The sequence below is a fragment of the Pygocentrus nattereri genome, chromosome 13 (assembly GCF_015220715.1).
Source record: "Pygocentrus nattereri isolate fPygNat1 chromosome 13, fPygNat1.pri, whole genome shotgun sequence".
Classification (NCBI taxonomy): domain Eukaryota; kingdom Metazoa; phylum Chordata; class Actinopteri; order Characiformes; family Serrasalmidae; genus Pygocentrus; species Pygocentrus nattereri.
Window position 1 is genome coordinate 1,884,295 of NC_051223.1, and position 27,388 is coordinate 1,911,682.

General features: G+C 40.3%; 1 protein-coding gene across 5 annotated transcripts in view; it reads left to right on the forward strand.

Moving 5' to 3' along the window:
• Nucleotides 1–27,388, forward strand: part of pcdh15b (protocadherin-related 15b) — a 323,144-nt gene that overhangs the window by 134,362 nt on the left and 161,394 nt on the right. For all 5 annotated transcript variants that reach the window (XM_037544214.1, XM_037544216.1, XM_037544217.1 and 2 more), the window contains exons 13-17: nt 918–1,052; nt 14,872–15,021; nt 16,957–17,150; nt 21,929–22,061; nt 27,004–27,083. In XM_037544214.1, the coding sequence (XP_037400111.1) occupies nt 918–1,052; nt 14,872–15,021; nt 16,957–17,150; nt 21,929–22,061; nt 27,004–27,083 (692 nt within the window). The remainder of the gene's footprint in view (nt 1–917; nt 1,053–14,871; nt 15,022–16,956; nt 17,151–21,928; nt 22,062–27,003; nt 27,084–27,388) is intronic.

Consider the following 27,388-nt stretch of genomic DNA (forward strand, 5'->3'; position numbering starts at 1 on the left):
TTAACTCATAGAGCAGAGAAAGGGGAACAGCTCACATAATGGAAGTTGCCATAAGCGCTGAAAAATGCTTACGGGCATTTGCGTGAGTGCCGTGGGCGTTCAGGTTAGCAAGGAATGTTGATCAGGCCACAGTGCATGGCATACACCTATAGATTCCTGTTGTATGTCTTGTGTGCTAAACAGTTTTTCATAGCTCTGCTCAACTGGGCTTGAAACACTGAACGGCAGGCTTACTGTGCTTTGAACGCTGCAGTTAAGACTGTAAATGCAGTGCTATTCAAATCACAGAGACCATCTTTTCAGGAGACTTGCTTACCATTTTCCGAATAAATCTACTGGGATATTTTTTTTCATTTCTCCAAAATTTATGGTCTTAAAATGTAATCCCGAGCGGTCGGTGAAGAAGCCTGGTTTCAGAGGTGGCCAGTCCATGTTTCGGAGAATATCAGCGGCTTTTTAATTCCTACATTTTCTTAGTAAGAGCTTTTTGACAGATAAGTAGTGTTGAGTTTCAGGTGTTAAGCAAGAGTGGAGCTTGATATTTTTGGTTTATCTGATGGTGACAGTTTTGGTGGTCTGCCCAGTTGTTAGGTGTGTTTCTCCTCACCTTTTAATCATGTTTTGAACTCTAGTCTCTTTTCACTTATTTTCCATCTCAAAAATATCTGCTGAAATAAATAATAGTATTTATTTGCTGTGCATTAAAAAAGGGAAGAGGTAAGTTGTGAATTGTGGACTTGACTTGCTTCCCCCGCTTTTTCTCCTGCCTCAAAATTCATGGATGAACTGAATGAGCTGATTTCCTCTGGATTTGCAGTGGTTTGCTGGTTTTGGTTTTTTTTTTTTTTAGACCTACTGACTTTGAGTTGAGGGGACCCCTTGCATTGACATTGGAATATAATTGATACCCCTTGCAGAGCAAAGATCCAATGGTACGAATCTCCCTGGACAACTACGACAGCATCTTTGCGGTGACACCCAGTGGGCTGGCACGCTACTTGACACTCTTGAAGCCTGTGGACCGTGAAGAGCAGCAGAGTTATACCTTCACGGTAAGAGACGCATGGCACCTCTCCTCTATGAACCCGCTTAAATCTTTCACTGCTGCTGCTTCTTTCGCATATATGCTGCATATCTTTGCAACACACTATTTCTACTGAAGGTTATTTTGAGCCCAGTTTCACGGAGTACAGTACTGTGCAAAAGTCGTAGGATGTCTAGGAAACATGCATAATTATATTTGTATAATGAGTTTTTTTCTGGGCAGTGTTTATCTGCTTGGCAGAAAGGCAGATATTAAGGTAAATATAAATAAACAGCACAGATTTCCCAAAGTTTTTACTTTTTAAGAAAAAATATATAGCAAAAACTGTCTTTACAGCATTAAAGGTAATGCATGATCGTGTATCATGGTAATGTATGAATGTTTCTCAGACACCTTGAGTCGCTATTTTCAGTTCAGTCATTGGGTTTAGTTCGGTTACAGTGAGTGAATGCGCATCGTGCCACTAGACACAAGTACAAAGTACTGTGGTTCTCTTTTTCAGGCTTCTGGTACAGTTTAACCCCTTTTACAGCAGCTAAAATACACACTTTCCGTCTGTCTTGGAGGTCCCTCAGTTTTTGCGCTATGCACTTCAGTAAAATTGATGAAAACATGTTGGATTTACAAAACCAGAAGTGACCTGGATTTCCATCTGCATAAGCGAACAAGCATGTCATCATTTATTATTACAGTGTTTTTAGTTTTGTTTAAATGCTTTTTTTTTATCGTATTTTCATCAATTTGATCAAATTCATTCAAAATATCAGTCGGTTTCCAGGGCCCTGGCACGATGGCCACTCTGGGGCCTGCAGAAAGGGGACAAAGCTAATTGTGTGCAGAATCAAAATGAATGGCTACTATACAACCACTTTCTTGTGATCCTTAAATTAAAGCAACCTATTATTAAATCAACGACCAGCTTTATTAGGGGGGCACCCATGATGAGCAATCACATTTCTGTAGGGGCTCCCTTTGATTTCTGGGAAGTAAAATACATGTCTGTAATGTTTTGATTGATTTACATGCACCTTTGTTAGCTTACAGATACAGATGGTGGTGGTTAGTGTAGTGGTTAACTCCTCTGCCTTCTACACTGTAGACTGGGGTTCAATCCCCCACCTGGGTAAACACCCTACACTATGCCAATAAGGGTCCTTGGGCAAGACTCCTAACACCACCTTGGCCTCCCTGTGTAAAATGGTCAAACTGTAAGTTGCTCTGGATAAGAGCGTCAGCCAAATACCATAAATGTAGGCAAAGCTAGGCAAAGGTGGTGTTAGGAGTCTTGCCCAAGGACTCTTATTGGTATAGTGTAGGGTGTTTGCCCAGGTGGGGCACTGAACCCCAGTCTACAGCGTAGAAGGCACTGGTGTAAACCACTACACTAACCAACCACGTCCCAACCAATCCCACATACTATTGGAAAACTCTTAGAGGTGCTAGCATAAATTAATATTATATATTTGTGGGGTTTTTTTGTTTTGTTTATTGACCATGTTTTGCAAATTAAAGGTCTAGCTCTAATCGGCAAATCATAAATCCAGTATATTTATCACTGTGGCTCAGTGTATTTAGAACTGTAATGTAATAACTTGTGTCCTTGAGGCAGCCCACAATTTGTAGTCAAAAGCCAATAGTTGGTTTATGTAGTTATACTCTTTAAAGGTGTGTGGGAGGGGATATTTAAAGTAATGCGCTTATGTTTTCCAACCTAATTTTCATCTGTGGCATCTGTAGCATACAGTGTGTTATCACAGATGATGATGTATATGCAGTGTTCCATGCACTTGGGTTGATTCAAGACAAATTGGCACGCATTCATACCCACTAGACAGGAGCTGAAGCAAGCTGGCTAGACTGGAAAAATCTGGTTGCAAAACGGTAAATTGAAAATCACTGGAATATTTCTTTAATAAATCCTGGTAATGGCTGGAATATAGTGGAGAAGAGAAAACATAACTATTCCTATAACCAGCTCACGACTTAGTAATTATGCCTTTGACAACAAGGATTCTTGTTTCTTTTTACTGTATTAATGTTTATTTGTACGTAATGAGATCAGAGGCTATACAGTGTGTAAAACACACCCACTGCCCTGATAAATAGTTTTAAACCATTTTTTTTACTTTTTCACAGACCAGTATGGACAATAATTTATATATTTTTCTGAATCATCAGTCTGCGGTTCACTGATAGTTATTTTTGTCTCTGTTATACATCATAATCACAGAGTGCATTACTGCACAATGCTACATTTTATGACTACTGGAAGAGAACAATAGTGTTTTTTCATTCTGTCCAAGAATAAAACCCTATTGTGACTCATACAAAGGACAATCTCAACCCCTTGGTTTATCCTTTGGCAAGCAACACGTGTTCAGAATCAATGTTTTTTGGCGCCCTCGTTTGTCCGACTGTCTGTCTGAGCAGGGATGTTTTCGGGGTTCGGCTGGTTTTTTATGTACAACACGTAAGTTAAAAGTGGGAAGCTAGAGTTCTGGGATCGATCCTGGACATGAGAGTAAGCAATCAGTGTAAGAGCATTCATTGAAAAATTAAATTGTGGAAGGAGATAAATAGCGCATCCTAGACGTAATACGGGACTCCCTCGTTAACTGTTCCCACAGCGTCCTGTACAAGCACCTTTTCCTGGAGAACTTTAATCATGAAAGCAGTTAGTTATTAAGCGCCGAGCTCCATTCTCCTCATGCAGCCACGTACGTGGTCTGAATCCCAGTAAAAACCACGGCTATGCTAATGACGCAGTCGACCCTGAGTGAAGACGCACGTCCCGGGATTCTTTTTTTAGCCGAGAGACGGATAGGAGTGACTCTAGCTGAGCTGCACCCTAGAGCTGAGACGTGCGAGTTCTAGCGGTGGCAGCGTGCCGAGGTTCGACACACCAAAACTTCGTGCCTTTGATTGGCAACGCTCCGCTCCGATCCCTGGAAGATGATGTCATGGCTCGGGATTGATTGCCCCTCACTGTGGGATATTGCAGCTTCAGCTCTCCCAGCAGTTTTCCAATTCTGATTTGATTTGTGTAGCACCTTGTACAGGCCATGTTGTCACAAGCCAGCTTTGAAAATCTGCAACGTTTTTAACCAGGAAAGTAAAATGGCAACTATGTACTTTCTCTAGCCTGAGCTCTGTGGATGATATTGCAATATACAAAATGTATATAACCAGTGGTGGACAGTAAGAAATATACAGTCAGGCCCATAAGTATTTGGATGTCAACGAAGTTGTTATTTTAGCTTTTTATCTCCCACAGCATATCAGAATTGAAATGAAACAATAGTTGGTGGTTGGTTAGTGTAGTGGGTAACACCTCTGCCTTCTATGCTATAGACTGGGGTTCAGTGCCCCACCTGGGTAACCACCCTACACTATACCAATAAGAGTCCTTGGGCAAGACTCCTAACACCACCTTCAGCCTACCTGTGTAAAAATGATCACATTGTAACTCGCTCTGCATAAGAGCATCAGCTAAAATGCTGTAAATAAACAGTTCATAATGTGAAAGTAGAATGACAGAATTCTTTCCCCGGTGAAGGTTGGGGACAGCTCATTATTCAAAGTAGGGATGCATCGATACTCGTATTGGATCTCAATCTGATACCTTGTTAATTTACTCATACCAGACCTCCTGGTGAAAAGGCACCTGCACCAACATCCTACACCTGCATGATGTAAGCATAGCGTAGGCTGTGTGCTAATGAACAAATGACTCAAGCTGACAGTGAATGAGGGTCTGCTGAAACAAAGGAGCTTCTCTGACACAGTGCTAGTTTCCACAGAATCACTGGTCACATTAAACATCACTCCTTGGCATGTTCACTCAAGGAATTCACTGTGAGATTTTGAGACTTTCCCAGTACTGGTGAAGACACGTAAGCTAGTAAAACGGAGGTGAAAAAGTTAACATATGGGGAATCGGTTGATATGTGCAACTTCACTCTATTCGACTGAATAAACAATAGAGATGTTTTTTTAGTTGTCTTTGTAACAGTGTTAGCAAAGTGTCCGTTCCTCGGCGTCTGGCCGTACTCTGTGGGCAGCGTTTTATTTTGAAGTAACAAGTTTACGTTTCTTCTAGCATAGACCTCTGTTTTCATACGGTATAAATATACACTCACTGGCCACTTTATTAGCTTCAATTGCTTGTAAACACAAAATCAGCCAATCACACGGCCGCCACTCACTGCATTTAGGCATGTAGAGGTGGTCAAGACAACTTGCTGAAGTGCAGACCGAGCATCAGAACGGGGAAGAAAGGGGATTTAAGGGGCTTTGAACGTGGTGTGGTTGTTGGTGCCAGACGGGCTGGTCTGAGTATTTCAGAAACTGCTGATCTGCTGGGATTTTCACGCACAACCATCTCTAGGGTTCACAGAGAACGGTCCGAAAAAGAGGAAATATCCAGTGAGCGGTCAGTTGTGTGGACGAAAATGCCTTGTTGATGTGAGAGGTCAGAGGAGAATGGGCAGACTGGTTCCAGATGATAGAAAGACAGCAGGAACTCAAATAACCAACCAGAATCTCTGAGGAACGTTTCCAACACCTTGTTGAAAGTCTTCCATGAATAATTAAAGCAGTTCTGAAGGCAAAAGGGGGTCCAACCTTTTACTAGCAAGGTGTACCTAATAAAGTGGCCGGTGAGTGTGTGTGTGTGTGTGTGTGTGTGTGTGTGTGTGTGTATATATATATATATATATATATATATATATATATATATATATATATATAAAGTGTATTTAATGTATTTCTTTCACATTAGACTTTACAAGACATGTGTAAACTTTAATGTGACTGTTTTATACAGTTTGGGCTACAATAAATGTTTGTGAGTTTAGCACGTTTCGTCATTTAACACATTTAAACAGTGCACGAGTAATTGTGGTGTGAATGCAGAAGGTACTATTAACTCTTTAGAAATACATGTTATGTAAAATAATTGCATAAATAATATTTAAACATTCATTTATTCAGGTTTATTGAACATGATGGAGAAACAGAAATTATAATACTATTTTACATTGGATGTCTGTGTTTAAATTGAATGGAAAATGTGTTTAAAATACATTATTATTAAAATACATTATTATTAAAATACAAAACTTTGTGGCTTAATTTTCTTTTTGAGTGTACAAGCTAACACGTTAACTTGATTTGGAGTTTGGAGACCTTATAAAGGGAATATTAAATGGAACATTTTGACCAGTGTGGTTGCTTTTGAGATGGTTTTGTCTGCCGTGTATGAGAGGAATCACTTTTACCGTGTAATCAGCTTGAAATGCAGCAGGAAAATCTCCATCGATGCTTGAGAGCAAATGTTTTCTGTTGTCTGACCCAAATGAACAATATTATAATATAAAATAGAAACTAGCATTTGAATTTGATTATACAGCGTCACACTTTTCTGAAGCGTGAAGCCTTATATTAAATGCGATTAACCTTTCCGGCAAATATTACACTTTTATATTTATATGTATTTTGTTTTTTTTTTTTGGTTTTGTGTCAGTGGGATCGTTGCTGCCATCTTATCAAGGCTTAAGTGGAACAGGATCTCGTTTCAGGCCAAATCTGGTCAAGTCAAGTGATCTTCATTGTCATTCCTCAATATAACTTGTATACATTGGAATGAAATGTCCTTCAGGCACACAACAGCAGCACGTTACACAGGAGTACACAGAGTGTAGATACATAGAGAGAAACGATTGCAGAATGTACAGTAAATACACCAGATGCATATAGAGAACAATAAATACACATGACAAATACTAAACAGGACAATAAAACACTATATACAAATGGGCATCATGTATATGTATATACACACATGCGAATATACACATCAAAGCAGCATGTGAGAGATGAAAGAAATACTGGAAACATTGTCAACTGTAAGCTGTGCAGAAAGATTGAGGTCTCGTAACATAAATATGTAAAGAATTTAAAGTGCAGCTGTGCAGTGGTGGTAAAGGATGCGTGATCAATCTATGATGGATGTTGCAAAGGTTGTAGATTCACCCAGATGGATGTTGGGGGGCATCACTGTGCTCAGTAATCTGACCGCCTCAGGGAAAAAGCTGTTACAGAGTCTGGAGTTGATGGAACGGGTGCTTCGGTACCTTCTGCCAGATGGCTGGAGGGTAAAGAGTCTGTAAGAGCGCTGGAAAGGAGTTGTCCACAGTGCCGCCTTGCTGATGCAGCGCTTGCGGTAGAAGGTGTCAGTGGGGGGTAAAGTCCTCTAGGGTCCTGCAGTTCAAGATGTTGCAGTTTCCTTACAGCTGGTTAAGGTGTTCACCACTGTCCCCCTGTCAAAGGTAGTAATGATGGAAGGGGGGCAGGTTCGCTCTTTTCATCCTTCGCAGGAAGTGAAGTTGCTGCCGGGCTTTCTTGGCTAGCCAGGTGGTGTTGAGTGCCCAGGTAAGGTCCTTGGTGATATACACACCAAGGAACTTTTGACGGTCTCCACAGTTGAATAATCAATGTGCAGTGAAGAGTGATCACGGCGAGTCCTGCTGAAGTCAACAGTCATCTTTTACATCTTATCCTCATTAAAAGGTAGATTATTGTCTCGGTGCACACTGATTGAGACCTTGCCTGACCACCTCTTAACTGTAAGGTCCGCAGGCTGCTTGGTCATACTTGGCTGTTTGTCTACTTTACACGTAGTCAGAGGCACCATGATTGAATATGCCAACACTTGGAAGAAAATTTTATTTTAACGTAATTATTATTTTTTTCACATATAAGGCCTCTTTATACCAGCTTATCACATCATATGCCTGGTCAGAGTTTTGGAGCCTCCTGCTGCTCTGTACATACTGTATTAACCACTACCATGTGATCCTTGCCTTGCTGTTGAGAGCCATTTCCCGTATTCGGTGAGCCTGATGACAGCAGACAGTGGAGGAGCTGGGACGCATGCAGATTTGGAAGCACGGGCGGAAAGGGTGGCTCAGGGGACCTGATGGTGCATGTTAGCATTCACGGCACTCCCGCCACATGCTGATTCATACGGCGCCTGAGCCTACCTGCCCTCAGCCCAGGGAGCTCAAGAGCTTCAGGTCCGCCTTGTGATGCTGCTGTACACCTAGTCTGTCGTCTTACATACAGATGACTGTGTGAGTTACTTCTGGCACAATGAGGCAAACAGAAATGACCAATGATTGTTTCTAAAGTATTCTAATTTGTGAAGATTGATCTACCTAAAAGAAACCAATGCATAGCTCCCTGTGCTCTCTGTAGTGTATTGCAGTGTTATTTCGTATTATATAGATATTACAGAGCAATGGAAAGTACTTTTGTTCCATTGCTGTTCATTCATTAGGTTCACCACAGTGTCCTTGCATTTAGAATGTGTTCATTCACTGTGTCTGTACTAGCAGTAGGCGGTATACCAGCTTATTTGCTGTACTAGTTATTAGTTATTAGTTTTGGCATGACATTTTTAACCAATATGGCACAAATAAGTGCAGATAATGCAGTGTGCAAACAGTACAACATACAAGGTTAACCTGTTGAGCTAAATGGTTAATGTCCCAATTTGAGTTGCAGTATGCAGAAGTTGCATATCGATTGGTTGAGGGAGAAGATATATAAACATAACTATAATACATATAAATACAAATAAAATATTTACCAAATTCCTTCCTAGCATGAGTGTATGGGATGCGTGCATAAGACAAATGACTTGGGTCACCACCGTTCGCATGCCTGTGTGTATGAGCCTTTGGTTTATCTCTATATTGTTCATATCTGTTATGTATGGTCCTTATTAAAAATAAAGGAACATTCCAACATAAAATGCCTCTGTTCACCTGCAAAAAAGGAACGTAATGTCTAAAATGGCTTTATTTGAATAAATGGCTATAAATGCATTATAACATTATATACTGGCTGAAACCGTCACCGATTTCCGTTATACTGGTCTACGTTTTTTACCCACTACTGGCCTATACTTTAACTCATTGGGGCAATACTTGCTTTGTTTGAGGCGTAAAATAGCAACCTAGCGAGGTGTCCAGGAGAGTCATTGCTGTTCTGCTTTGACCAAAGCTACAGGTGGGCGATATGAACACAAATTTATGCCATATTATTTCAGCTCATCACAGTATCCATGGTACATTGGGGCAGTCGTGGGCTGGAGGTCAGGGAACTGGTCCTGTAACCGGAAGGTCGCCGGTTCGATCCCCAGAGCCAACAGCCCATGACTGAGGTGTCCTTGAGCAAGACACCTAACCCCCAATTGCTCCCTGGGCACCGTGGATAGGGCTGCCCACCGCTCCGGGCAAGTGCCCCCAAGTGTGTGTGTGCTCACTAGTGTGTATGTGGTGTTTCACTTCACGAATGGGTTAAATGCGGAGGTGAAATTTCCCCGTTTGTGGGATTTTAAAAAGTATCACTTAACAACAAAATTCATATTCTAAGTCGAACAATATTACCACCTCACCCCTAACCAAAGCTAGCCTTATTTGAATACAGAGTAGATGCTGTCTGCTTTGTACGTCTTAAAAAAATCATCATTTATGAAGATTTACCATCAAAATTGGAATAAGAATGGGATAAGTAGTTCAATTGTGCACCAGAAGATGAGCATAAGGTGGCAACAGATGTTTTTGTTTGAGACATCCTGCAGAAGTGTTATGTCATTAATGCAAGTGCTTTGGTGGCATCGTAGGCCAAGTCTATGTGTCAAACACATGCTAATTGATATTTTTATTAGGTTTAGCAAAAAAAGATGTTTATGGTTATTGGATTGAGCACCAGAGCATCAATATAATGGTGAAGCAGTAGCTGCTTTTAACTATGCTCCTGCAGACCTGCAGAGGTGTAGAGCTGTACTGGCACGAAGAACACTAAGAGGGTGACTAATTTCCACATTGCTTGCTGATGCTGTGCTGACCTGTCGGCTTCTGTCTGATTCTTCCTGCTCTGTCGGTTCTTCTCCATAGGAGCGTTCCATGGCGACAGCTTTGAACCTGGAGAACCTTTCATGTTCTACTTACCGCAGAGGTTACTTCTTTCTTCTCACCAGGTCTGCCTTGTAATGTTGCTGTACTTGACTCACATTCTGCAACATCTGTGTTACCATAAGCCATTGTGCTGCATATGAAAGATGACAGGCTGAGCATGCTCTCCTTCCAGCTCCATTCTGGCCCCTCTGTGAGATTAGCCTTTTTGACAGCCTAGTGAAACACCAGGAGGTCCCTCTATTGAACCCATCACAACCTCACAAGAATTTTGAACTAGGTTCAACCTACGAGAAACAGACTAACGTAGACAGAAATACTTACTGTTCACTTTTTAAAAAATAACATTTCTTCAGGCCAGACAGCATCGGTACCACAGAGACAAACACAGGACAACATAAAGAGAACCCTGCATATAATGAGGTACATTACCCAAAACAAACTTGAGGCAATGTTAATTACTTTAGATGCCGAGAAGGCATTCGTCTCGGTTAGGTGGACCTTTTTATTTAAAGTTTTTAAAAAGTTTGGCTTCCATCCTGCATTCATTAAAATAACCCAAACCATGTACAATAAGCCCAGTGCAAGAATTAAAATAAATGGAGAGCTCTCAGGCTCATTCGTGTTCGAACGAGGAACGAGGCAAGGATGCCCAGTTTCACCTCTATTATTCGTTTTATTTTTTGGGCCTCTAAGTCAAGTAATTACACAGTCCAGAGAAATTTGGTATGGAACACAAACTTGCATTATTAGCAGATGATGCCTGGGGCAGCCCACTCAGTCATCACTGGCACTGATGAATGCATTGGAAGAGTATCAAGGATAAAATCTTAATAAACAAAAGACTCAGTTGATTACATTAAATGATGTCCCTCGAAAAAGTCTCAGGGATGCATATAAGCTCAATAGGCAGTCAAAATAAAGTGTTTGGGGGTGTTTTTACCAAAAGAATTGTGAGATTTGTTTCAAGTGAACTATGGTCCAACCTTATCCCATGCCTCACCTTAATCAAGAGGGTAGAAGCAGTCAAAAGGAATGTACCACCTCGATTACTTTAAAGTCTGCCAGTAGAGATATCAGATCAGCAATACAGAGAATGGGACAAATGGATTTCTTGGTTTATTTGGCAGGGGCGTCAACCTAGAATGAAGTACATCACACTACAGCAGGGAAAAGAAAAAGGAGGAATCTCCCTCCTCTGTCTGCGTGACTACTCTTATGCTTCTCATTGAAGGCCTTTAATATTGGAGTAGTGGGCACTGTACAGCAGGATGGAAGGGAATTGAAAATGCATTGGCAGTAAGTTTCCCATTACAAGCCATGATAGCTGATAGAACACTAATGAAACAGCTTTTTAGGGAGAATCCCTGGATCAATCCTACAATGAAAATTTGGGAAAGGATAATGACTTTAAGTGGGATACAAGATTCAATAAGACTGCTGAAATGGTGTGCTTATGATCGTATGTTTCCCCCTAATAAAGAAGACAAAGGCTTTAAAATATGGGCAGGGGAGGGTCTTACAACATGCATTACTATTTTACACAAAGGAGTAATCCAGTCATTTCAGTCTTTAAAGGAAGATTACGGATTAGACCGGAAAGATGGCGGCACGGTGGCGTGGTGGGTAGCGCTGTCGCCTCACAGCGAGGAGGGCCTGGGTTCGATTCCCCGTCCGGGTGACCGGGGTCCTCTCTGTGTGGAGTTTGCATGTTCTCCCCGTGTCTGCGTGGGTTTCCTCCGGGTTCTCCGGTTTCCTCCCACAGTCCAAAGACATGCAGTCAGGCCAATTGTGTAAAATGATCAAATTGTAAGTCGCTCTGGATAAGAGCGTCAGCCAAATGCTGTTAATGTAATGTAAAGATTTTTATAGATATCTTCAAGTGCAATGTTATTTCAATGAATCTTTTGAAAATGTAAATCCATGAGATGTAGAGACAGGACTCCTCAAAATGATTTGGTTCAACTATTAGATTAGGTACTTGATCTAAAATTATTTCTAGGATTTGTAATGAACTCCTTCTTTGTAGGAAGAATAATACATTTTATATTAATGAAAAGTGGGAGAAGGAGGGGAAAATATCACTGTCAGAGGATGAATGGGGAAAACAAATGTCAGCTTCAGTGGGCAACAACAAATTCCTTAACCTGGAGAGAGTTTTGCTGGAAAAATGCCATTCGGTTCTTTATTACATCTGCGCAGAAACGACACCAAGGCTCAGGATCCGGCTGCTGGAGAATGTGTAATTCAGCTAATGCAAATCATTTCCATATCTTTTGGGAATGTACGGTTCTGTCTGGGTATGGGAAAGCTATCCATCAGGCTCTCTGTACTACATTTCAGATTAATATACCCTTTGACTTTGGTTTTCTTTTTCTGGGAAATCATTCTTTAGAATTAGGTCAAAATTATATGAAATTGTTGAAGACCTTGCTGGCTGCAAGTAAGAAAGCAATCACTAGAAAATGACTGTCTGTTGAACCCACTCAACAGTTTGACTGGCATGACATTGAAATTTATTTCAATTCATGAAATTTCTATCATGGAATTCTATCAAGACCCCGGCGCCCAGAACTTATGTAGGTTTTTTAATGACCTATTTTTTTATTTCCTCTTTTCTTAATTAAAGAACATGCTTCCCCTTTGTTAATGTAAATAATTTTTTTCAAAGAGCTAATTTGAAAGGAAAGTCAGAAATTTTCATGTTTTTAGTTTGTAAACCCTCCACCCCACCCCCCACCCTTTTTTAAAATTCCTTTTCATGTATTTATTATTTTTTCCCTTCTTTCTTTAAAATGATTATTGACTTGGATGGTATTGCCAAAATAGAAAAAAAGTGTGTGTGTGTGTAATTAGGTATTTATATGTATATAGGGATAAAAAAGTATACAAACATTGGAAGTAAAGCACCTGAATAGGCCCATAATGTACTGCCCTTAAATATAGAGCCATAATTGTGGTGTTAATTCATAATTGTAATTTGATATTTTCTTCCATGTTCTTTTCAAAAGACTTTCCCCAAAAAAAGGACAAGTAAAAAAAAAAAACATTTAATTTTGTCGGCAATATTATATCACATACTAGGCCTCACCATCATCATCAGTGATAATAAAGCATGGGCTGATTTCATATGAATAGTTTCTTACTTATATCTTGTTGAAACCAGCAGATTCTGAACATTCAGATGATGCATTTGATTCGTGGAAAGGAAAAAAAAACAGTTGTTTTGTTCATTTTTTTGGAAAAACAAAGAAAACACTAGGACATGCATGCCTAACCCTCAGAGACCTCTCAGAACCTCATACAGAATATACATCAAGTACAAGTTATTTATCTTTTAGGACACATTTACTTAACCGCTGCCACGATGACAATTTAATGTCTTTATTTAATAATATATAAATAATATGTACATTGTACGGTATTTAACGTGCTCATGGTTTGCCTTTTTCACAACTTCCAGTGTTTTATGAAGTATTTTGCGACACTTTTAATTTTTCAAAGAAATCTGCAGGGACTTTTTTCCAGATCTACAAAGTTGGATCTCAGAATCTTCATGGATTTTCCGTCTCTTATGATCGGAGTAATGCCAAAAAAAATGGGTAACACTTTATTTGAAGGCTACCTACATAAGGGCTTTATGACGCATTCATAAGCACTGAATAATGTGTTTATAAAGCACTACTTGAACATTTATTAAGTGCTTATGTCGGTTTTATGAAATAAATGACATTGTAGTGACATAATATGAATAAACGTTGAACATATTTACAGCACTAAACATTTAAACCCTATACATAATTGCATCAATCATCTTATCCATGCCATGGAGGGAAGAGGGGGGGGTTTCCAGGCATATTTCACCTGATATCAGTACAATGTCGTCTTAAGAATGCTGACATATATAGTTATGTATAGTGTTTTAAATGTATTTAGTGCTGTAAATATGTTCAATGTTTATTCTTATTATGTCAGTACAATGTCATTTATGTCATAAAACATATGTCAGGTTGCGAGAACCGACATAAGCACTTAATAAATGTTCAAGTAGTGCTTCATAAACGCATTATTCAGTGCTTATGAATGCGTCATGAAGCCCTTATGTAGGTAGCCTTCAAATAAAGTGTTACCAAAAAATGCACTGATTTTGAAGTGCGTTCTCCCAAGAACACCAGCAAGTTCTGTGTCTGCATTTTTTCTTCTTTTTTTTGGTCTATTTTCTTTTCCCACAGCTGTTTCTTCACAGGCTACACAGGATGCGCAGAACCACCTGTGGATGTTTTAGCGTGGAACTTGATTTCCTCCTATCTTCCAAAGATGAAACTACTGTGTGTGTAATGGGGACAGTCTTAGTAATCTACCAGGTTGTTTGAAGTCCCAATTCGTCTTCATCCCATGATGTTTCCCTTCTAATCTCCTCAGAATTACTTTTACTTAATGTCTTTTATACTGGAAATTAAATCAACTTTTTATACTCTGTGATTAATCGTGTAATCATGTAAGTACACATCATAAAACATGGCTTAAAAATAATGTACTTAAATGTACAGCAAAACAACAATAGCCCCAGACTTCTGTGGATTATGTGCTTGTTCCATGCTGTGAGCATTCAGATGCTCAAGTGCTGAAAATAACAAGCATGTAGACGGCCTGCAGGATGTAAACACTTGCTGCTTTAAAGATATGCAGCTGTTTTTCTTTTCCTGCATTGAGAACTGCTATCACTAGGCTTGCTAACATCAAGTGAAACACATCAGAGAACTGTTGGTGCTCTCCACTCTGCATCATGGCCTTAGTGCTGTATTCAAGCCTTTCATCATCACATCTTTCTGCTCCATCCCACAGATGACCGCCTCAGATGGGATTCAGGAGAGCTCCCCAGTGGCCGTTAATATCACGGTGATCGATGCCAACGACAACACGCCCACCTTCCCCAACGTCTCCTACAGCGTCAATGTTTACACAGACATGCAGCCTGGGGAAACAGTATTACGGGTAATCGATAAGCCACTCCTTTCTGGCAGAGTAATAGAATTAGCAACCTTGTTTATGAAGGGCTTATAGCTGGAATAATTGCAGCCTCTCTCCGTTCAGGCTGGTCTTCAGCTGGACTTTCTCTCAGCTCGTGTGGCGCTCTAGCCCTCGGCCTAATAACTTGCTTGGTAGTCCAGGCACTAGCAGTGCAAGTTTGGCCTCACATGCTGAAGTGAGTGATTGACACGAAAGGTCAGGACCAGTCTGTGCCTCGAATGAGCTTGCCGTCGTCTGCGTCTAGTCGGAAGACAACGTTCATTAGTATTTTAGGATTTTCTTGTCCTGAGAGCTTGTGGGATAAGAACGCTGTAAAATCTAGTAGAAGTGCACGAGGCCTTATTTTTCAATTTTCCACCTTTTTGAGTCAGAGCTATGAAATAACACACAACGCTAAATCAGAACAGTCTTATGTACTCACTGGCCACTTTCCTTGTATCTAAATGCATATGTCCATTTTATAAGGTCCACTTGCCATATAGGTGCATTTTGTAGTTCTATAATTACAGATTGTATTTAGTTTTTTTTCTGAACGATTTCTCTCAATTTGTTAGCCCCTTTGTACACCATTCATCAGTGCATTGGGCACCCTCCAGGACCACCACTGACCAGGTATTACTAGATATGACAATTTTGAAGTCTAGCCACCCAAGTCTAGGTATTTTAGATAGAGTTGCAGCAAAAATTCGGTCATATTGACCCAATTTTGACTAGTTTTATTGTGACTCACTAACCACTTTAGTAGACGGCGTGTAACTTTAGATATGTAAGGTGGACCAACAAGGTTGGCGTGTCTAATACATTAGTCTTGTGGGGTCGGCATAAGTTAGCACGACTGAAAAGCCCCCAGTTAGGCATGTAGAAGTCAGATGGATTTGTGGAGAACACAACAAAATGTTCTCTTGCAAAATATAAACAGTTCTGCTCTGTTAAGCCAGACTGTGCCCTAGAAGGAGTCACTGGCCTAGTAATCAAAGTTGCTGTTGGGCTACCAGCTAAAATCCCCTTTGCATTTAAAAAAAACTAACTTGCTCCTCCTTTAGAGAGAGCAGTGGACGTATAGCCAAGACCACTGAGATCGGTGATCCACCACCCAAATGATACCTTCTCAGGGGTGGTCCTGTTTTGGTTCTTCTGACCATTGATGAATGGGGTAAAAGGGTGCTAATAAAACAGATTGAATGTAATGTGTAACTGAACTACAGCGTGCATCTATACGGTAAGTGGAGCTGATAAAATGGACAATGAATGTAGAAATAAGGTAGGTATACATAAAGTGGCCACGTTCTTCAGAGTACCTCCAATTAGCCTTGATGCAGCTTCAAATTCATTCGAGCATCTTCATGAAAAGCCATTTGCAATTAAGATCATGTATTAAGACCCTGTCATCTATTAAAAACTACTTGATGGGGTGATTAAAAAAAACAATGAAACTTTTATTTTAACAAGTGCTCTTTAAAATTGCTGGAACATGTACATAAATCAGGTGACTAGCATCATATATCTTAAATCATAGCACAATATAGTTTAAAATACTCTCAAATGGACAAGAAATGCTTGAACTGCCTTTCACATCTTGTTTAAAGTAGTCACCCTATATGGTCTGGCACTATGCTTAGGTTGTTGACTGATGATATAATAACTGAGAAGCTTAGTGACTCTAATATCTTGAGATGTTAATTTGTCAATGTGTTAATGTATTAATGTCTGAAATATTAGTTATCTGGGTTTTCCGTTTTCCACCACCTAAAGTCATCACACCAGTAATAATGTTAATATATTATCACCCTAATCGTTCTGCAACGACATGTCATGTGTAAGGAAAAGTGGCTGAGCTGAAGGTCATTCAGCCAGTCGGCGTAAGCCCTGCCAAAAATAAAGGTGACGGTTTGCTTTCAGCTGACAGCGGTGGATGCTGACGAGGGTCCCAACGGGTTGATAAGCTACAGCATCCTGGCGGGGGCTCAGGGATACTTCACCATCAATAACAGCACAGGACTGATCACCGTGGTGCCAGGCCTCAACCTGACCGTGGGACGCTCTTACGCCCTCACTGTCCGAGCTGCCGACAACGCCCCACCCCCACAGAGGAGGTAAATTACCTTAAAGGCAGCAGTAGAAATGCAGGGATGACAGTAACAGAAGTCATTTTGGAGTCATTGGCTAAAACAGTAATAGTAGACCTACTGAAATCCACCTTGTGCTACTCGAATAGCAAAACCAGCCCAGAGACATGACCATGTGTTATAATGTTACTGAGTGTGTCCAGTGCTGTTGTGCTGAGTGTGTAATGCTGTTGTGAACATCTGGGTGATAACCTGTCAATCCTGGCTCTTCTGTGCTACTTGGGGAAATGACACAGGCCATTGGTAAAAATAATCAAGCTTCAATATTCAGTTTATTCAGCCTTTGGTGGTTGCAGTTATTGCTGGTGATAACAGATGCATACATAAAAAAATAAAAGAAAGCAGGAAACACATTTATTATAAACACATTTATTATATAATACATCATGGGTTTTCTGTATTCATAATCCCTAAAAACATGAATAAAGCTCTTTGTAACTTGGTTACAGTGTTTTGTAAGCATATTTAGATTAGATGAGATTAAGTGACCCTTATTAGTCCCACAACGGGGAAATTCCACCTCCGCATTTAAACCATCCGTGAAGTGAAACACCACACACACTCTAGTGAGCAGTGAGCACACTTGCCCGGAGTGGTGGGCAGCCCAAGCCACAGCGCCCGGGGAGCAGCTGGGGGTTAGGTGTCTGGCTCAAGGTCACCTCAGTCATGTGCTGTCGGCTCTGGGGATCGAACCGGCGACCTTCTGGTCACAAGGCTGGATCCCTAACCTCCAGCCCATGACTGCCCATTTATAAACCCGAATAATGCTTCCTAAGGCTCTTATTACCTTTTCAAGGCAGCAATGAGTAACATCTGTTTATTTGAGCGATTGCTGTCATTGTTTGGAAGCTGCTAACTATTGACAGCTAGAAAGACACACAGCTCATCAGCCAATTTGGCCATGCTTTAATACTTGCATACAGTGTAGTTATTTACATGGCAATTAATTTGGTTTATCAAAGCAAACGTACTCATGGTAGCACTTTCTATAAAGCCTGTATTCATAAGACATAAGAAATGTGTTTAATACTCTTTGTAACTTTGTAAAAGCATCTTTATAAACCCTAATAATGCTTCCTATGGTTCTAATTATGCAAGAGTCACTATTCTTTATAACACTTTTCAAATGAATGATGGCCAGCGAATAATTATAAAGCACCTATAATACTTTATTATAAAGTATTATAAAAGCATTATACACATTCAACATGCCATCATTGAGTGCTTCATGCATAGTGATTGATGTTTTATGTTATAAATAAATGATTAATAATTAGAATGTTATTAATAAATAACACGACACTGCTGTACTTTAAAATCCGTTTTTGTATTGTGAGGCGAAAACGTTTCCTGACTAATTGTTGCTTTAAAAACTTGAATTTCTTAAGCAGTCATAATTGTTCATATATTACAGTGAACACAGTTGTTTTGAATGTCTGTTTGCCCTAAAATATCCAAATGTGACTAGAGTACATGAGCGGCAACTACTTAACCTTGCAAGGCAGGAAGCTCTTGCAGATATAGTCATGCAGTAATAGCAGATATGCAGAAGATCACAGAGCAGAAACAGTTTTGGCATTTCTAAGTATTCTTTAAAGCATTTTTAGCAAAGCTACAAACAGTTGGAGCACATTTCTAACTATTTGAGTGCCATGATCACCCATGACTTCTTAGAGTATGTGTGTTGAGAGCGAGAGAGAGCGAGAGAGAGCGAGAGAGAGAGAGAGAGCGAGAGAGAGCGAGAGAGAGCGAGAGAGAGCGAGAGAGAGCGAGAGAGCAGAGGAGGAACCTATTCTGTCCAGACATACGCTGTATAGGGAATGCTTGCCATCTCCCCACCCCACCCCCCTTTCTCCAGATCAATACAGCACTGCAGGGTGTCATATTTTGCTCTGGATGGCGTGCTGATATTGTCCCTCGCACTTGTCCATCTGCTGCTCAGAAGGGCCGGAAATGAGAGGATTCTCCATCTAATTGCGGCTACCTCCTCTCCTGTCCAGTCCACTTTGGCCTGCCCGCCGCCCTCTGGTGTTCTGTCAGGCTGCAGGATCAATAGAGCACCGGCGCTGAAACAGACCCCGAGCGAGCATCGCTCAGTGTTTCCCGCCGCTGCAGTATGTCAAAGTTCAGATGCAACTGTTTATAAGTTGCAAGCTCCTTCATAATTGACTCTGGCTGCGATCACATTTCCAATGGATAGGAATCACAGAGGATTAAATGGAATATTGTTGATCATCTCAGTTAGAGGCATTGGAGAAAATGTGGAGTTTTAGATGAAGGAGAAAGGCAGCAGGTGTGTAATTACTTGGGTTGGCCAGATGGTGCTTAACTGAATGGAGAAAGCATGATTACATTTTTTGTTTGTGTATTACAAGTTTTACTGTATGAGCGAGTTGATCTTAATTTGCTTTGTAGCACGCTGTGTTGGAACGTGCTCCAGTCTAACAGCCATACTGTTGCTACTGCAGGTTACAGACTATACACTGGGGGCCAGATGTACGGCCCTTTGTAGTAGTAGGACACATTCTTTCTGGCATACAAACCTAAATGAGAAGTCCGTGCGGCTTGTGGCTTCCCCTCCCTCATACAGTACTGTGCAAAAGTCAGAGACCACCCTTCACTTGTTTAATTTCCAGTTATTGGGGCCTGATTATTCATTTGTCATTTGACTTATTAAACAATATCAAAAATATGGGATATAGAGAAAAGTAAGAATCCACAAGTGTTTCTGTCCATCTTTCCACTGTGGGAAGACAACACAATGGGTTTGAAAGGATGTGTAGCTGTCAAGAACACTTGACATCTGGACAGTGTAGACAAACTAACAATTGTTCTTACTGGACAAAACTCATATTTACTGTGTATTTTAAGAATTTGATCAATTAAGAAACAGCAGAATTCACTGTGCTTTTGTAATAAGTTAGGAAATCCGAAAGTTTATAGTGTATAGTAATATTTATTAATACTTATTAAGTGATACTTTTTTGATCCCACAATGGGGAAATTCCACCTCCTCAGTTAACCCATCCGTGAAGTGAAACCCCACATACACACTAGTGAATACACACACACACTAGGGGGCAGTGAGCACACTTGCCCGGAGCGGTGGGCAGCCCAATCCACGGTGCCCGGGGAGTAATTGGGGGTTAGGTGTCTTGCTCAAGGACACCTCAGTCATGGACTGTCGGCACTGGGGATCGAACCGGCGACCTTCCGGTCACAGGGCCAGCTCCCTGACCTCCAGCCCACGACTGCCCTGATTTATTTATTTAATCATAATGAATAGTGACAGTTTTTAGCCTTATGAAACGTTATTAGGGTTAATATTCAACATGCTTATTTACACCTACTCAGCTCATTAAAATGTGCAAATAAGAACATCCGATACTACATAATACCATGTGTGGTAAGCTGAGTGTAGGAAAAAGAAAACAGAGGAGAAAACTTGCAAATCAAACAAAAAAGCTGCAGGTGTTCTCGGAGCAATGGCCCAGGCTTGACCATCATTGACCATCATTGACTGTGTTAATGAATACTTGCATATGAAAAGCATAAAACTTCTAAGACTGAACTTTGGGCACGTGGAAAAATATTCCTGCAGGTTTCTTTGATCAGCTTAGACTGTAGAAATAAACAAAAGCTGTAATAAAGGCAAAGGGTGGACACACTAACGTTAAAAATCTGATATTATATTTAGTTGCTGAGGCCATTTTGACCGAAAATTAATTTAATAGGTGGTCCCAGACTTTAGCCCAGTACTGCATACTCCTGTGGAATAATGAGAGAGAACTTAATTTATTGTCTCTTTATCACTGAACTTTCTCTTTACTTTGGGTCTCTTTGACGTCCTTAGCCTTTCTACAGCCTTTTTGTCTTAATAGTAGCACATTTAATACGTGGTCCTATGAGCAGTTTGCACAATCAGCTTTAAATGTCTTCCCTTCCAAAATGAAAATGTGTTTATACATATTATTTACAATAAATGTATAATATAATATACTAAATGTATTATATTAGGACAATGTATGATTAAGATATGATTAAATAGTTATGAAATGCATTTAGTGCATTTTCATTTAGATTTCAATATCACTAAATAGAGTCAGCACATCTGCTTATGTGGACTCTTATAAGAGTATAATTAAGTAAACACTTAAATATGTCAGAAATAACTGAAAACTGTTTAGATGTACTTAAATTGCATTTAAATGAATGTTGAAATACATCTTTTGTGCATCCAAAGTAACAGAATACAAAAAACCCTTGTGAAAAAGAAGTATATTTATTTATATTAAGTACATAAATAGTATATTTTACACGTATTTCGATAAATACATTACATTGAAAATGTTTAAATATACTGTTTATTTATTTAAGTATGTTTGTTTCACCAGGCTTTGTTTACAGTTTGTTTGGTTTGTGGATGTCAACTTGTAAACAAAGAAGAGATTCTTTGTTTACTAAACTTAAAGGAAGTTTACCTACTAGTTGAATGAATGTCTTGGTGTCTTTGAGTCGGGTTCTACAGTGTGAGTCGTATGTTACTAAGCCTTAAAGAATCTGAGGCATTAATACATGTCGCGTTTGATTGGTGTGGCAGATGTTCGCTAATAGAAATTCCACATAATTTGCATTTTTTTTTATGTATCATGTTCTGTAGAGCAAATGACACATTACGGTTCCCCAGGTGAGCCTGCAAAGCGATGGTGCACCTGTCGTAATCTAATGTATTGGTGCCGTTCCAGGAGCTCCATCACCACTGTCTACATTGAGGTTCTCCCTCCCAACAACCAGAGCCCACCGCGCTTCCCCCAGCTTCTCTACAGCCTGGAGATCAGTGAGGCCATGAGGACTGGAGCCACACTCCTTAACCTGCAGGTCAGATACATTGTTGAGAATTTATCAGTGCTGTTTGGTGAAAAATCAGTTTTTTTTTTTCTTTCTTTCTTCGAATGTAGTCAATCAACCGAGACTGATAAGATTTGGAACAAGTGATGGAAGCTTATGCACGCAAATGAGCATTGTGCAAACGGCGTGACTGAATTATCACACGCTTGCCTCAAACCACGTCAGGTTAGGCGTTTGTGAATGTTTGTTGATGTGGTTTCTGTCACTGTAAGAAATACTGTTATAAAAGTGGACAAAACCAACAGAATTTATGACTCGGAGCAGCTGCAACCACTGCTGTGAGGTACATGACATACCTTTGTGCATTGGGTGTTGATATCAAGACGGTGTCAGAAACCCCATACGCCTGTGATCTTACATAACGGGCCCATAGCTTACATTTTTCTTGTACTATTTTATATTATTTATAACATGTGGGTGGTTTTGCGTGCCAAATACAATCATAAATCATTTCAACATTATCGTTTTCCAGCCTCTCTTTATCTTTTAGAGTTAAATATCCCATTTTTGTCACTGTGATGAGACTTATCGTGGATATGAATGAACATAGAAACAGTAAATACAAAACAGCTTTTGCAGCGTAGTTTCCATATTTGGACCACATGCGCATTTTGTGCGCAATTTCTATTTATTTGCTAAAATATCAAATATAAGGTGCCATAACTTCTGAACAGGATAGATTTTGTGTTTAATTTTTTCCAGAATTTGTTAAATACAGCTAATAATGTGCAGCGGTGTGTTCACTCCAGATGATGTGTTAACTTATTTTCACTTTTGCACACGAATGCAGACTTATTCCCAAACATACTATACTGCCATTAAGAAAAGAAAGCATCTGTTGGCTTGTGTTCAGTCGTTGCTCCTTTTTCTGGAAGCGGCCGACGCCCGTTTTGTCTAGCTAATAAATTACACTTTGTAAAACCCATTTAAAAAAAAGTTGGATCGCTGTGCAAAATAGAAATAATAATAAAATGCAATGATGTGCAAATCATTTAAAACCTATATTTATTGGAAACTAGTAAAAAGATAATATATGAATTTTTATTGTTTGAAAAATATACGCACGTTTTGAATTTAATGCCAACAACAAGTTCCAAAAAAGTTGGGATGGGTGCAACAAAAGGCTGGTAAAGTCATGTAATGCTAAAAACACAACTGGTGATTAACTGGCAACATGACTGGGTATAAAAAGCATCCCAGAGACTTGAGGAGGGGTTCATGACTCTATAAAAGACTGCATGATCAAATGGTGCAACAATTCAAGAGTAAAGCTTCTCAATGTAAAACAACTTCTGCTTTTCATCATCTACAGTACAAAATATCATGAAAAGATTCAGAGAATCTGGAGAAATCTCTGTATACAAGGCAGAAGGCCAAAAAACAGTATTTGCTAGCCATATTCTTTGGGCCCTCGGGCAGCATTGCATTAAAAACAGGCATGGTTCTGAAGTGGAAATCACTGCCTGGGCTCCGGAAACCTTTTCATTGCTGCATCCACAAATGCAAGCTGGAACTTTAAAATGCAAAGAAGAAACCAGATATAAACAGGATCCAGAAACGTCGCCACCTAGTCTGGGCCCGAGCTCATTTATAATGGAATGAAGCAATGCAGAAAACGGTCCGGTGGTCCGACAAATCAACATTTCAAATTCTGATTCAGGCTAAAGACCACTCAGCTTATCAGTGCAAGCATGCCAGCATCTGTGATGGTACAGGGGTGCATCAGTGCACATGGCATGGGTGACGTGAACATCTGTGAAGACTCCATTAACGCTGAACGATATGTGAAGGTTTTGGCAACATATCCTGCCATTCAGATGACGTCTTTTTCAGGGAAGGCCTTTCTGATCTCAGGAAGACAATATAAAGGCACGTTTTGCATGTATTACAGCAGCATGGCTCCATAGTAAGAGTCCAGGGGTTAAACTGGCCTGTCTGCAATCCAGACCTGTCACCACTAAAGACGTTTAGCACATTATTAAATGAAAAATACTACAAATGAGCCCCAAACTGTTGAGCAGCTAAAATCCTATATCAAACAAGAACAGGAGAACATTTCACTCGCCTCAGTTCAGTCAAAAGAAGAGGTGATGAAACACAGATGGTAAACATGCCCCCGTCCCAACACTTTTGGAACGTGTTGTTCATATATTTTTCCAAAAACAATTTCTCAATTTCAACATTGGATATGTTGTCTTTGTAATATTTTCCTTTAGAAATATGGTTTGCATTCTATTTGCATTTACATTATGCACAGTACCCCGACTTTTTTGGAAATGGGGTTGTACATTTACATTTGAAGTGAACTGTACATTTAATCAAACCTTTAGGATTGTGAACCATGTGGCTATTAACAGGAGAAGAGTACTGCACATGCACTGTTGATGTCCTTGCAGCTGTATGCTTGGTAAGAAGGATTCTGCAGTGTGGGGTAGGAAGCCACGGGGGAGAGTGATCATTCAGAAAGAACTGTGGGAGGTTTTCTGGAAAATGAATGCTCATGGCATTACACTTCACAGCTACAGCATTTGACCAAAGACTGCTGATAATCGGATGCTCCCAAGACGCATGTAAACCCGCACCAACTGCTCCAGTGCAGCGAACGGTGTGTGGTAAAGAGGCAGTTTAATTTGGAACCTCTTCAAAGGAACAGAACAGACTTCATACATAACCTTGCAGTCTATAAGCTGGTACATTAGGACATTGTGGATATTAAAAATCTGACAATGCCCCGTCTCACAAAATCTCAGAAAGCAGCTATAAATGCTTAACAGGGTACAAGTTGCTCTTTGTCTCATCTGTCCACAAAATGTTATTCCAGAACTGTACAGGCTTTTTTTGGGGGGTGGGGGTGGGGGTGGGGGTGGGGGGGGGGGGGGGGGGCTTACCAAGGGTTTATTATTTCTCGTGGTAAACTCTCTGCATTTACTCAGGTGACATCTGCCACTCCTCCATGTGCTTTCCTGTTTACATGTCCATGTGTTCCTTTGTTTGGGTTCCTTCCTAGTCCGGCCCCCTTGTTTTCTGACTCCACCTCTGATTGTTCCCACCTGTTTTCCACCTGTGCCCTGTGAACCCTTGTTAGCCTTCTTGTATTTAAGCCCTGTGTTTTCCTTAGTCTAGTACTGGTCTCTGTCTGTCCCTCCTGCTCTCCGTATTGGCCAATTCACCCTGGACTATCTTAACCCTGATATTGGGTTTGCCCATAATAAATCTCGCTCGTCTCCGCACATGCGCCCGTCTCCTCATCGCTCCACGTCACGACATCTTGATGGACTTGGTTAGTGTAGTGGTTACCATCTTTGCTTTCTACGCTGTAGACTGGGGTTCAATCCCTCACCAGGCAAGCACCCTACACTATACCAATAAGAGTCCTTGGGCAAGACTCCTAACACCGCCTTCGCCTACCTGTGTCAAATTGTAAGTCGCTCTGGATAAGAGCGTCAGCCAAATGCCGTAAATGTAAATGACTTTGGCACATATCCTTGATCTGGCGGACAGTTATGAAGGGCTTTTTCTTCATTAGGGAAAGAGTCCTTGTGTCATCAACCACAATTGTTTTTTGTTGTCTTCTGTGCCATTTTTTGTGTGTCTGAGCTCATCGGTACACACTTTCTGGTTTGGCCATATCTAATATCTATTTCTCTGATAGGTTTATTTAGACTTTCATGATGGCTTCACTTGCAGTGACAGCTCTTCATATATATTCATATTGAGAGTTACCAGCAATACCTGCAAATGTAAGACTTGAAAAGAAGTCTAGAACTTTTACTTGCTTACTTATAAATGAAATAATGAGGGCATAATGCACGCCTGGCCATAGAACAGCTGAGCAGGCACCTGCTTCTAAGTCAGTTCCCTTTAGGCCCCTAAAAATCAGCATTCTGATCTCACATTCGATATACAGTTTCAGCACCCAAACACTGTGGACAGCTACAGTGACAACAGCTGTTTGAAGAGCTATAACAATGTTCTGATCAACACCATGTGACCTTCTCATTGAGCGAGTTACACTGAAAACAACAAACATCCTAGAGCTACTCCTGCTTCAAACACAGAAACAGTCACAGACAAAGAGCTATAACTGGCTAAGCTTCCTATATCGACCATAATTTGCTTTGAGTTCATGCTGTAGGTCTCTGCACTCCGGAACCACTTCAGCTTGTTTATGATGTATTTTAAATAAAGCCTAACGTTTATCTTAGTAAGCTTTTAGCCAACATGATGATAGTTTTTACTTTCGCTTAGTTAGTTTTTACCAAGCAGCTCTGAATTAAAGAGCTATCTCTGTATATTTTGTATTTGGAGACGCGATCGTATGGTTTAGGGCTGGCCTAAATAAATAAACCTCAAGTATTTGTTCTGTTCATTTAGTATCTGGTAGTGTCTTTTTAAGCCATAACAACTGTAAGCATTCAGTGATTGATCAGTTCATACCGCCTCAGACTCCGCTACATCAAGTACCTGCTTCAGGTGGTTTACAGCAGATTTTTATTTTTTTTAGAAAATCACAAACATGTGTATATTTCAATAGTTTTAGATGTAACTATAACTCAACAACTCAATAGTAAACAAATCAATAGCAAACAATAAAATGTTTTAGACCTATAAGGGTTAATGAGTGATTCAAAGTAACACTATAAAGGGTTAGAGAGCTGATCCTAACTAACTTTTTACTTTTTAAAACTCAGTTTGCTAACCAAATTTTATAGAAGCTTGCTTTGTGAATGCAGGCAGTAGTATTGAGTTTGAGCGACATTTGGGAACCAATTATAGTCTTCTTTCATGCAAGAATGTTGCAGAGGTTTTCAGGCTGCTCAGGATTTCACACAGGAGCCGGAGCCGTGCTGAATCTCAGCTCTGGGAGTAATTGAATTACTGTTACATGAAAGTACTTGTGTGTCTTTTGCAGGCAACAGACCGTGAAAGAGATCCCATTACGTACAACGTCCTGAGCGGTGATCCCAGCGCCATCTTTGAACTCAACCAAACGTAAGCACCCTTTTGGAAGGTTTTGCTTTGCCAAGTTGATTTTGACTCACTGGAGCCCCAAATGCACCACACTCTAAAAAGGGGAATTCCTCAGAAAATGTATGCGTGGTTTAACAACGAGATGTAAACATTGTGGTTTAATGTGAGATGCTCATCTCAAAACTGTTGTAAACGGACGTCTCGGGCATCAGGCAGTTGAATTTCTGTGAGGAAGGTTTTAGACAGAGGTGTCCAATCTTGTTCGTGAAGGGTCGACGTGGCTGCAGGTTTTCATTGCAATACAGCAGGATTGATGAGTGGAATCA